Source organism: Triplophysa dalaica, chromosome 7, assembly GCF_015846415.1.
Source record: "Triplophysa dalaica isolate WHDGS20190420 chromosome 7, ASM1584641v1, whole genome shotgun sequence".
Lineage (NCBI taxonomy): Eukaryota > Metazoa > Chordata > Actinopteri > Cypriniformes > Nemacheilidae > Triplophysa > Triplophysa dalaica.
Window position 1 is genome coordinate 19,041,701 of NC_079548.1, and position 13,088 is coordinate 19,054,788.

At 40.0% G+C, this 13,088-nt stretch overlaps 1 protein-coding gene across 2 annotated transcripts in view; it reads left to right on the forward strand.

Moving 5' to 3' along the window:
* The first annotated feature begins 4,822 nt into the window (after positions 1-4,822).
* The window catches only part of LOC130425673 (dedicator of cytokinesis protein 6-like), a 39,827-nt gene continuing 31,561 nt past the window's right edge, over positions 4,823-13,088 (forward strand). For both annotated transcript variants that reach the window (XM_056752005.1, XM_056752006.1), the window contains exons 1-8: positions 4,823-4,892; positions 7,328-7,415; positions 8,552-8,727; positions 8,910-8,978; positions 10,419-10,542; positions 10,741-10,953; positions 11,334-11,419; positions 12,471-12,537. In XM_056752005.1, the coding sequence (XP_056607983.1) occupies positions 4,843-4,892; positions 7,328-7,415; positions 8,552-8,727; positions 8,910-8,978; positions 10,419-10,542; positions 10,741-10,953; positions 11,334-11,419; positions 12,471-12,537 (873 nt within the window). In that variant the 5' untranslated portion in view covers positions 4,823-4,842. The remainder of the gene's footprint in view (positions 4,893-7,327; positions 7,416-8,551; positions 8,728-8,909; positions 8,979-10,418; positions 10,543-10,740; positions 10,954-11,333; positions 11,420-12,470; positions 12,538-13,088) is intronic.

Genomic DNA, 13,088 nt, shown 5'->3' on the forward strand with positions numbered 1-13,088 from the left:
TTTAGTAGATGGTTTTGTCCAACAATAAGTATAGTACACAAATCTATGTTATCAAGTATACTGCTTAGAAAGTAAACAACTTTAAAAGGTAAATTGTTTTTGATTAAAACAGTAAGTAAACTTTATTAAAAAATTAAGCAATGAAAAGTTAAGGATTGTTAAAAATTAGTCAAACGTAGGTATTTATTTATTTTAGTTCATATACATATATTTAAAGGTCTATGGTTCTGCATAAAGATATTAAAACATATTTTTAAGCGTTAGGTTTCTATTACAAATATTCTATTGTCTACTTAGTTGTGTATGTGGAAAGTGAGATGAAGCTGTAAGCAAAACCAGAGATTATTGATTATTACAGCTGCTCAGGTCAGTTTTGTGAGACCACTTGAGCATCCCAGGACTGGCATTGTTTACTCCAAGGAATCTACATTTAAAATATAATTCACTACTGCCTTCTTATGGCTTAAGGAATAAAAAAAAAAATCCATCCATCAGTCTGACATTCAAGAAAAGAATCATCGTTCAGTAAACACAGGCAGGGGTCCGGAGAAATGCGAATCCCTTTTAATTTCTCCAAAGTACTGCAGGCAGTTTCTTACATCATGTTGTCATATAAGTAAATGCAGGAATGTGTGCCTGCGGTGCACATGCTATAAACATCATCAATCACGGCTTATCATTAATCTGCTCTTAAGGAGGACGTAACTGTAGATACAGTAAAATGGCGGTATAGATTTCGCTATCTCAGAGCAATTGGCCAGATTTTAACAGATTCAGGAGTCATTAGCCCTGCCTCCAGCTGCCCCTGGCCCATCAGCGACAGGACAAATTCCATTAAGTGACCAACAGCTGCCCCGTGACAGATGCGGACCAGTGCTGCTCCTCTACACCATTCCCTGGAGGCTCGGGAGGGGTGACCCTGGGGGGGAAGCTGGAGCAGATACGGCTCGGAGGATGCGACGTGTCAGAGCTTTCATAGAAACACAATCAAATGAGCATCTGCCCCTTCCACGCGCATGAGCCAGCATCACTGCTTACCAATGCAGACTTTCCAAAGCTTACAGCCTTCAGGTGCCAAAACCGTGATCTTACCGCCACGCCGTGACTCATTGTGGAATCATTCATTTTAAAAATAAATGCACTGATTATGTCAAACATTTATCACGATGTTCAGCGTTCTGCTCTTGGTACTTCTGCAAGCACTCTGTGGAGTTGTCATATTGAGCTGTGCTACATTTATAGTCATTGAATATGTTAATTTGAGAGTGAGATTTTCTTTTTAAGGCCTTGGAGAAAACCATATAATACAGATTTACAGCCGCCTTCCTATTGGATGACTTTATTGCTCAGGGGTTGCATTTTCATTCCATTAATTGAGTTCTCAGTTATATTTCATTTAAGTATCCGCTTTCTGTCAGATGTGATATCCTTGGATACAGTAAGAGCATGCAACGCTACAAAATTCGATTTTGAGAAAATTCGCATAAAATAGTGAAATATTTGTCTGGCAGGTGTTACTATATCATCAAATCTGAGCTGATTTGAGACGTTGAGATCTCTTTTGCAGCTCCGGAGAAGACACGTGTTGGAATACTCTTTTCGAAAGACTCCAATTTGCTCTCCATTTAATCTCATTGTTGCGTTCAAGAAATAATCAAGTTATTGCAGACAGCTGATTTGCAATTTTTCTTTCCTACGGGCCATAGCAAGCAAGTGGTTAATGATTCGAAAGGAGCTGGATGCAAGGGTGGGGCGGGATGGAGGAAAGGGGGCGTGCTCTGGGCACGGGGGCGCGTGGCAGAGAGAGCAGGTGGGTGACGGGCAGCTGAAGAGTGGGGAGAGGGGGAGGTGCACGTCCATTTTGGAGGACTCTTGGGGTTCGGAGAGACCCTGAAAAAAGGCAGACCCATCTGGAAGTGGGGTGGGGGCTGGGGTGTGGAAGAGATCTAGAGGGTGGCGTCTGACACTATCTCTTTTGTTCTCCGTTAATGCAGCAGGGAAGGGGGGGGGTGCTCTCCTGCCCGTGGGGGGAGGGGCAGTCAAACAATAGTGCTGGTCGAAGAATTGAAAGCCTTGGAGTGAAGCAGAAGGAAAAGAAGAAAAGGACGTGATGTAAGTGTCGTCTGCCTACAGCGACCGTAATGATACGGCGTTTAATGTACAACTATTTTTAAGCCTCAATCTGGATCTCACATGTTGCATATGATTACTGCCAACAGACAGCCATAGGGTGCAGAGATGCATGTGTTCAGTTTTATAAAACGCCAACGCGAGGATATATGTACCGGGTTTGTATGATAGTCGCAATGCGGTAATTCCCTTAATGTAATTGCTTGAATGATGGTCCATTACATCTCTGAGCCCGTCCACTCCCATCGGTACAGGCTGATCATCCTTCAAAATCACAACACACACCCTTATATAGACCCATAGAAGTCACAGAAGAAGACACCAAACCAGTGCCATCCGAAACCCCCAAAGCCTCACAACACCGTTTTTTAAGATCTATATTTATTACAAGTGAAACTGAGCATCAGGTTTTAGTACTGCACAGTGTCCTAAGCCAAAAACAGGATAGAGATTCATTTGTCTTCATTAGCATCACAGTGCAGACTGCTGTGAGGGGAATAAACCACACACACACAAAAAATCAACATACATTGCTGCAACAGCCTTCCTGTCCTGAAACATGCTCATAATGTCCTTGTTCTCCCCGAGTGCTTTACAAACCTGAAAACACACACACACATGCTATCACAGTCATTCCTTAGGTCAGTGCTGGCTTGTACCTGCACCAGCAGCTCTCCTTGGTGCTGAATTAATGGGGCATGGTGCTGAGGCGAGCTATAAGGGAGGAGGCAGCAAGCACTGTATGGTCATACCTCATGGCCGTGGGGGATGGGATGAGGTTACAGCAGGGAGAAGGAGAGACGATCGCTTTGCTGATAAATGTGTGTCCTTGGGTAAAAAAAAGGTCAATAAACGTCTCTTGGTAATTTGCTTTTGGGTGTATGTCTTAATTTCTGAAAAGGAAACCAATATTTTCGCTATTTGAATGATGAGATTATTGGCATAGGCTTGATTTAATTTTATGTTGTATGTTTGTGGTCCATTATGTTTATTCAACAAATAGTGTAGGGACTATGTATAAAATTGGAAGAATTTGGCATCTTAAATCTTTTGTTGTTATTAAGGATACTAGGCACATATCATATAAACTACTATTGCTGTATTGTTTATAAAAAGGATTCTGCTTCTGTGAAAAGAAATTCGACAGTCTGATATTTTACTTCTGGACAATACTGCATCTCTTCCAGACAATGAGGTGGAGGGTTGAGTCATTATTTCCCGGCCACCGCCTTTTCGTCTGTATGTGTTCAGCACTTGTGGAGTACAGCGCCCTCTGGTGGACACACCGCAGTGTTCCTATTGCACAAATATAAGGAGTTGCATATGTATATGGGTCGGTGTAATTACATGTACACATGCTTTAAACGAATGTAAGGGGATTAGCACAGGGAATCAGAGGAATTGTAAAGATAAGACCATGAAAAAATGTATATGATACGTAGATCAGATTTAGAGCATTCTAACAGCATTAAGATTAGATACAGCATCTTTAAACCTGATTTTGTTAGGGATTAGCCTGTATCTTGACTTTTCTATAAATATTACTATGTAAAGTCAAATGTTTGTGTATTCCTTCTGTATCATTACATTTTTGATGTAGCTGGTACACGTTGACAAAACTCTGAATAATTGAGGTAATCAGGTTTTTTATTTTTATTTTAAGTCAAACTATTACTTAAAACCCCTCTTAGCAGAAATAAAAGTATGGTAACCAAAAGTCAAAAACATTGTAAACCCTTAAATCTTTGAAAAAAAATGATCACTAACAAGTTTTATTTTTTGAAAAAACAACTAGAGTCCTAAAAATCGACTCCTCTAATCTAGTTTCATGCAGTTCCATGCAAAGCTACTTTAAGATAGCTGACTGGACATGATGATGACATGAAATAGCCTAATCAAGCTTAATCCCCGAATAATTCAAGTTAATTTAATATAATGAGTCAAAAGCTAGGTGACAATAACTAAAAATATCATCTTTTTTTAAATAAAATGGAGTTTACGCTACATAATCTTTTTGAGATTCGGGTAATAAATAATCGTGATTTGGCCAAACTAACATATTTTGGAAAAGCTGTATGGGAAACTAAACACATTTGATTTTTTTTGTGTTAAACAATAGCTTCTATCTTCTATAAATTGTGTTTTTATAAAAAATCTGTTAATATCTGATTTTGATATCATCAAAAACTATATTTTGATTATATTCTTTTGTATTCATGTTTTAGTCTTGTTTTATTTGCCCGGGAACCAATGCATTTTAAAGCATTTTGTCGTGTACATCTCTATTCAAAATATTGCTATGAAGGTGAAAACAAACCTTTCCATCTTCTCAAGTTCTCCATGGTAAGCACCACAGATCCCCAGAGACACAGACAGGTGCGTCAGTCGAAACTGGTTTGGCAACCGTTTGGTGTATACGACATACTGCTGTCTTGCGCATACCGATCGGCTTATTACATGGAAGTATCGCGAGAGCGATGCGAAAGACGATTTGTGCTAAACCGCGCTTGCACTTCGCTCTCGCGGTGATTTGACGTCACATACTACTCTGTCCGCGCAGCGCCGCATGAGCTCCAACAGACCGCCGTGCAGCTCCGGACCGATAGGAGGCGATATTTCACCCCAAAACCGACACAAGGAAGCTAATGACTGAACTCCACAATATCGCCAAAGTCCAGGGAAACTGTACGGAGCTCTCCCAGTTCTGATGGGATGGCAACCCTAACGAGCGAGCGGAGGGCTTTTGCGCACAAGATCAACAGGTAGGAACACTTTATAAAGTGTACGACAGGAAATGTGTCGTAATGTCGATCGGGATCGATTCATGTGGTAGATGTTATCCGCCACGAGTTACAAAGGGATGAACCTTTTGTTTAGTCCAATGCACTTCGCAACTACTGTAACGTTATATGACACTGCATCGAAACAGGTTGTGTTTTACTCTCATCACCGACAAAGTGCTTTGCAATGAAAATATATTAGTGTGCTGTGTTTAAATGAACAGCATTAGACGGGTGATGTTGTTGAAATGTGAATTGAGCGGTAATGTGAGCGCGGATAGTGACATCGCAACTGTCGCTTTGAATGCGGCGACACCTTCAACTGCTCGCAGATGTCACTTTGTGTTTCGGGAATGTGCCCAGGGCTAAACTTTTATTTCATTGTTGAAGTGTTACTGTGAAGTTGTGTATAGTTTACAGATCACTTAACGTTACGGATTGGCAACTTTTTGTTTGTTCTGTTGCTGTTACTGTATTCCCTGTATTGTTGTTTTCGTTTCCCTGTTGGAAATAAAGAAAAATCACAGATATTCAACTGGATTTCATCTTTATAAATGAGGAATTGTGTTTGTTGTCGGGCTGTATTGGTGGGATGTTCACTAGGGGATGGGAGCCAATAGAATATCATTAAATACTTCTGGGATAGGCCCAAAACACACACATCTGATGGTTCATTGCATTAGAAAATGAAAAGCATTGAAATTGGAATGTTTAACCCTGTTTTTGTTCTGTATATATCAGGTCATTAAAAGTAAGTTGTTATTAAACGATCTTTTCACTTTTTTGCATCACTGGAATTGCATGACATGTTTTAAAGTTCTACGACTAGACCGAAATTGAGCAATATTTCTGTGTGATTTGTTTCATTTGTATTTATTTTTTAAAGTCATCATTGTTATGGCTGTTGTTATTTGTAAACTGGAGCAGCCCTGGTAACTTTAGATTAAGATTAAAATCGCTCCAGCGTGCCTTGTGAACTTGTTTAACAAAAACGTGAAATCCAGGAATGTTGGAAAAGGTAAACATCCACGTATCCAGCGTCTTTGGTGTGCTTGTATTGTTGCTGTACAAAACCTGTGTTACCATTGTACAGTATGCGTCTGAATTCTGAAAGATCTGTTTTACGTACTTTGTTTCTTCTTTTTAAAAAAGCATAACCAGGCAGGAGTTTTTGTGCTGCTTCATTCTCTTTAGTCTAAGGGTTGTGCTTAGATGAAACTAGTATTTTCACTACGAACAAACAAATAAATAAAATAAAATCTATGACAATTCTTAAGAACTGTAATCATTTTGCTTGATTTATAATTTCGAGGTTGCAACATGACGGAGTCTGTGTTCTGTCCCTGGTTTCTGGCCTAGAGGGATGAAACGTAGGAGGCTAAGGTTTCATTCACTTTTTGTCTTCTTTTGCACGGTCCTCCTCACCGTCTTCACCCTTTGTGAGAACAGACTTATTGTTTCACTGCAGGATGTAGGAAAGGGTGTTGCGCTTCATTCCGGCCATTGCTTTTAGAGCTAAAAAGTTTTCCTCTTTCCTTTTGAAAGAGGAAATGGTGTGCCACCATGCAAGCAGCATTCCTTAACATATCGTCTGTCCTGGAGGTATTGTTTTCGTTTTAAATGAAAATTTCACACTGTGGATTTGTCAACACAAATCATCTTGTGCCATTTCATGCTTTGAAATAAAAAGTCTTATTATCATCATATCAGCTTGACCCTGCTGACCTGTCAGGCTCAATGTTTGTTTCGGGAATTAGGAGTTTCCTTTCCTTCAGTCACTGTTTTATAATCTCAGGAAATGGGAGGTGGGCACGTCCGCTCATTCGGACCGTCGGGATTGGTTAAGAAGTTAGGCCTGATGATGTCGTGTGAGGTGTTTTAAGCAGTTCATGCCATGCTTGAAAATCAAGAACAGCTAAGATGAAATTTTAAGTCTGTTTGCCTATAAAGATTAAATTGAAAAAGTTACATTTAAGCACTGACATTAACAAAATGTTAGTATAAGAAGAAAGCATTACTAATGATGGGAACTGGAGTATTTGCAGCTGTGTGTGTGTGTGAGCATGTGTGTTTTGTGTGTATATCTTTGTCTGAATGAGAGCGAGACTTTTTGAGTTTGTAAGGCGGCAGCTGCAGGCCAACTCTGAGTGGATGAGGGGTTGCCGGGTTGTTCGGCATTAAAGCTTCTCATTTATATTTAGTTCTGAAATTGGCAGAGCTGTGGCATCCTGCCTGCTTTCAGCCAGCAGTTTAGCATCCCTTCAAACATTTTTTTTGACCATCACTGTCAAAGCAGCTGTCAGCTTTGGCCACCATTGTGCCTTCTGATATAAACACCTTTCGCGTATATTATCTTGATCTTTGTGATAAGAAATCATGCAAATATAATTTCCTCCCTCTGTTGTTTTCTCTCACAGGACAGTAGCGTCTGAGGTCAGGAAGCAGGTTTCCCGAGAATATGGCTCTCCACAGATGTCCAAAAAACGTGCTGGAGCTCATCAGCCGGTTTGTTTTGTGTTTGTTCATGTCAGATTCTCCCTGTCTACACGCACTTCTGTGGCATCCTTCCAAACTTGTTTAAGTAGGATGAGTGCGTCATTCAGCAGTTTGTAGAATATTTGTTTTGAAAACAAAAATCAGGATTCAAGATGCTAAAATTTGACTTGAATCTGATTCTATAAATCATGTAACGAGAGCACTTGCTCTACCAGAATGACACACAACAAGGTTGAGCAAAATACAGTATATACACTACTGTTCAAAAGTAAAAAAAAATGCAAAATAAATAAGAGGTTTGCATTTAAATTGTGCTTTATTTCGCCTTTTCTTTGAAAGTATCCTGTTATATTTTTGTCTACAAAATAATTTTACACACCTTAATCATTTTAAGATCATGAGCAACATCACAGTCAAGCAACCCTTAACTTTTGAAAATTATATTTAAACAATGTATAAGTATTAATACTATTGCATGTTTTTTGTTTAATATGGGATTCACGGTAAGAAGACATGGTTGACCCAAAAATAAAATCCTGTCATCATTTACTCATTCTCAGATAGTTCCAAACCTGTCTAATTTTCTTGTTCTGTTGAACACAAAGGAAGATATTTGGAAGAATGCCAGTAAACAAACAGATCTCATCCCTACTATGGCAGTAAATGGGGGATGAGATCTGTTTGGTAACTGACATTCTTCCAAATGTTTAACAGAACAAAGAAATGTACAGAGGTTTGGAACAATTTGAGGGCGAGTAAATTATGACATAATTTTCTGCGGTGAACTGTCCCTTTAAGGACAGGAGTCAAAAAGGAAAGTGGAAATGACCAAAAACCAAAATCAGTTCCCCTTCTTCTCTTTTTATACACGCACTCAAACACTAACTCACTGGAAACAATGTTTTTAGTTAAAGCTTTGTTAGGGAAGCTATTTAGAAACTGTAGCTTGCTGAATACAACAAGCTTCTCGTAATTTGAAGTCATTAAATTACAGTCAGACTATTCTTTTGCTTTTGAAAAAAGTTGGACACCTACGCTGAAGCGGTTTAAAGAGTCCTATCATGATGACTCACGTTGGACTCTTTAAAAATAAAGTTCATTATATTTTCAAAACTCATGTCAGAAATGGACCTGTCCTCTTTCAGATGCCACTCACAGAGGTGGTGGAGCCAGTAGATTTTGAGGAGTATGTAAGCAGTCATCCACCAGGAGCAGAGCCCGGATGCCTGAGACAGCTGCTGGATTTTCCCAGCGATGATCTGGAGCTGGTTCTGCAGGAGAGAGAGTGTGTGACGATAGAGCCGCCTGTGCCTGAAGAGGAGTGAGTGGCCCATCACACACACATTTAAACATACACAAAGATACTACAGTATATTGACCTTACCCTTTCTCATGCCCTCATTGGTAATAATCAGATAATCTCATTTGCTTGGATAAAATATGCTGTGCTGCCTTTATATTGAATGTACATAAGGGTTTGACGTAATAATGTTTGTGTACTAGCTCGCTGGACGCCAGAGTGAGAGATGCATTGAGTGTCTACACTGATGACTGGCTCATCATCCAGAGAAAGTAAGTGTTCTGCCTCAAACAACAGCTTTCATTTATGCATTTGGCAGATGCTTTTATCCACTTTCACTATCCACTTGACTTACATTTCAATATGAAATACATGTACAGCACCAGTCAAAAGTTTGGACACACCTACTTATTTTGTTTTATGCTTTAAACAGTATTGAAGGAATCTTTAAACTTTAAAATGTGAACATAGATCCAATTTATCTGTATAAATTAAGCTGCAATATGTGAGATGAATGAGGATCTATTAAGAGAAATTCAATTCGATATACATAACTATGTCTTCAGAGGTGTATAAAGACCTTACGGAGCATTTCCACCGAAATTACCTGGAACAACTTGTCCCAGGAACTTTTTCTCCCGAGACCTGTTGCTGTCTGCGTTTCCATTGTGTTTTAAGGTACCGTGAAGATTAGGCAAATCAGTCTCGTAACTATGACTGCATGTGACGACTCCACCCAGTCCAGCAGGGGGCGGTAATGTCGAATAATGATGACGTCACATAAAGAGACGGACACTCGTAATTTTTTTGTGCGACTATGCCCAGCTTGTATAACCGACTCGATATTCTTAAGAAAACATTTTCATTAATTGTCACCGTTTCAAATGTCTGTTGGATTTCGTCTTCTGCAAAACCCTTTTATAAATCCATCTTTTGTATTTTTTATCCATTAAAAAAATGTAAACGGCTGAAACTACACGCACAGCAACATACTTTACAAGAACACTATGCAGCATCTAGAGTCAACCAATTAAATTGTGAACTCAACCAATCAGCATATTGGACCAGTAAGGCCGACCCACCCCTGAATCTTCCGGAACTCTGGAAAACAACTGCCTCGCAAGCTCGGACTTTCTGGGAGGGGATTTTTACCCAGAACCTGTTATTGCGGTGGTGACACCGACTACTGTCCCAAAGAGTTCTGGGGGAAAGTTCCCGTGATGGAAATGCACCATTACATAATGAAGCTTTACGTTTTTATTACCTTAGAATGAGCTTTTTCTATCTACATACACCACGGGTACCCTTACATTGAATTCGCTATGTTGTTTCTACAGTAGCCCTAAATGGACAAACTTCTCTAAAGAGGGTGTTTTATAAATCTGCTATCTCCTTTGGCAAAGACACAAAAAGTGAAGACATCTTAGCCCTGTTTCAGCCACCGTAGTGCTTTGAAAGGCAAGGGTGAGCGGTGAAGTGAGCTGTTGATTGCAATTCACAACATCACCACTAGATGTCGCTAAAACTCACACACTGGAACTTTAAGCATACGTCTTCCGATCAAAATATTACAGTTTATCAGAAATAAACAGTCATTTATATTTAGAGGCAAATGTGGCCAAATTTGTAACTGGTTGGATACGGCATAGATTCTTACTGGAGAACTTGGTGGAATAGTAGAAGTTTAAGCACGCTGATTTATGATCTTACAGGTATCAGAGATACAGCACAACACAGACGCCTCACAACTCTGAACGGCAGAGAGAGAAGCAGAAAGGACTGGTCAAACAAACCTTTGAGCTGGATGAGGCCTCAGCTGATCGTCAGGAGGAGCAGGTAACCACATGTCTAATACAGTGCTGGATTGGCGGGACAATTATATTCCGATTTTTCATATAAAAAATTCAGATAACTGCCATTATTTTGCACCATTTTGAGTACATCTGTTGTATTTGCAGCACCTTTATATTGTATTTATAATTTCAAATTTCTCTGGTTTAGAATGGTGGTAATGTTGAGTTTTATCTGTGGCAGGATGACTCAAAGAGGCAGTCGGTGTCGCTGGATGACACACCGCGTGGCAGCTGGGCCTCCAGTATATTTGACCTGAAGAACTCCACTCCCGACGCGCTGCTGCCCTCCGTGCTGGAGCGCACGGCCCCCGAGGACATGGACCGCCGCAACGCCGAGAACCGCCAGCAGACCCGCCACACTGATCTGCTGGGCCTTTACCCCGCACCGGATGAGGTCTGAGTTCACACACACAAGAGAGTTCACACACACGCAAAACAAAGTAACAGCCAGAGAGTATGGCAGAATAAAAAAGGAAAGTTGAGTTTTTAATACGTAGGAAACGATGAGTGACATTCATGAGTTTTTATGTAGGAGAGCTGTCATGCTGAGGTTCAATAGCGGGGACGTCTTCTCTCTTATTATCCATCTGTGATGTTGTTTGAACTTTCTTACATGGCATGTTCATTGTCACTCCTCCTCTCGCTCTCCTCCGCATCGCTGCCGCTCGTCTTCTCGCTTCATGTCTGTGTACACATTGTTTCTGATGACTGTGCAAACGTTGCCATGGCGTTGGCTGAGCTGAAGTCTTAATAACTGTGCTGTGTGTTTGACAGGATGAAGCCGTGGAGAGATGTGCCATCCCGGAGGTGCCCAAAGAACACAGTGGCCAGAGAATCATGGTCAAGTGTTTGTCTCTCAAGTGAGTCTCTGAAAGATCTGATCGAAGACATTTCTAAGTTAGGAATAGGGCTGGGTAAAACTGTCGTTTCATGGATTAATCGCAGTCTTTAAAATCTTCAGGTCAATCTTTATATCTGATTTAAGGTGATGAGTAAAATGTTTTGTAGTAAGGCTGTGGTGATAAACAGACGATAAATATCACGTGATTTTTGCACAACTTTTGAGTGAAGTACGGGAAAATGATGCTGCTCCCGAAAGCCAGAGGGCGCTCTCGTGCCGAATCTCCAAATACGCACAGCAGAAGTAGTCCATAACACGTTAAAGAATCTAGGGAATGCCTACATCTTTTATCTCTGTTACTCAAGCATCATCAGGTATTTTAAGGATAATAAAGTATATTTATAATGATCCTGTTTGACTGGTGTTGCTTTTTCAAATGCACATTGTAAGTGACTCAAACTCGCACTGCTTTTGGATCGAGCAGCATTTCCTACTGTTCCCAGAGCCGTGGCTACGCATTAAAAAAATGGACTTGTTGCATATCGCAGCCAGCGTGATTTCAATAAGATTTAGTGGTATCGCGATAAACTATCATGCAGCCCTTTTTGTACGACCTCCCACCCATCTGAGGTCACTGGGTCAGTGCCTGATCTTTGCATCCGCTTTGTACAAATGTGCTTTAACTTCTTCTGTCACACATTCATTGTTTAATTTAATTATTTCATTTAATTTATTTCATTTTTCATGAAAAAGAAGCATGTCATTTTTCCTGGACTGATCCATTTTCAGTATGTATTTCCCATCCCCCTGTCTGCTTCTCTTGGCATGTGAAAAAAACTCTGGTTGGACATTATATTCAGATGGATGTGTCATCTTTAAAGTTGTGCTCTGCACTATTTCTGTTTAATTGAATTGAGGATGAATCAGAATTGAAACATAAAATCAGTGCCCAGCCCTATTATAAAACTGCATTCATTTATCATAACCTAACACACCCTCTGATCACACGTTCACCTTGAAGATCTTTATCAAAAACAATGTGTTCTGACTTGCTGTGGTTGTTCCTCCAGATTTGAGATTGAAATTGAGCCAATCTTCGGAACATTGGCTCTGTATGATGTCAAGGAAAAGAAAAAGGTACAAATGTCAATTTTCTTTCATGAAATCTCTGCAGTTTGACCAATAGTAGTTTGCAGACTAATATTTGTGTCGGTACAACAATATCTCGGCGTCATCTGAGAATGTCAGTTGTGATCTTAACGTGATAGTTCACCCAAAAAATAAAAATTCTGTCATCATTTACCTCTTGTCGTGTCAAACCTGTATGAGTTTCTTTCTTCCGTCGAACACAAAAGAAGATCTTTAAAAAGATGTTGTTGACTGAACAGTGATGGCAGCCATTTACTTGTATTGGTTTTGTGTCCATACAATAGAAGTCAATCGCTGCCACTGCTGTTCGGTTATCAACATTCTTCAAAATATCTTCTTTTGTGTTCTGTAGAAGAAAGAAAGCCATACAGGTTTGAAATAACAACATTCTTCCTTACTCGGTCCGGTCAACCACATCTCTCACAACCAACTACTTAAAACCCATTTATAAAAAAAAATATTAAAAAAAACACACCCTTTCTCTCACCAGGTTGTGGCCCAGCTTTAGTTGAAACCAGTAACTTTGTATTGGCAGCTAC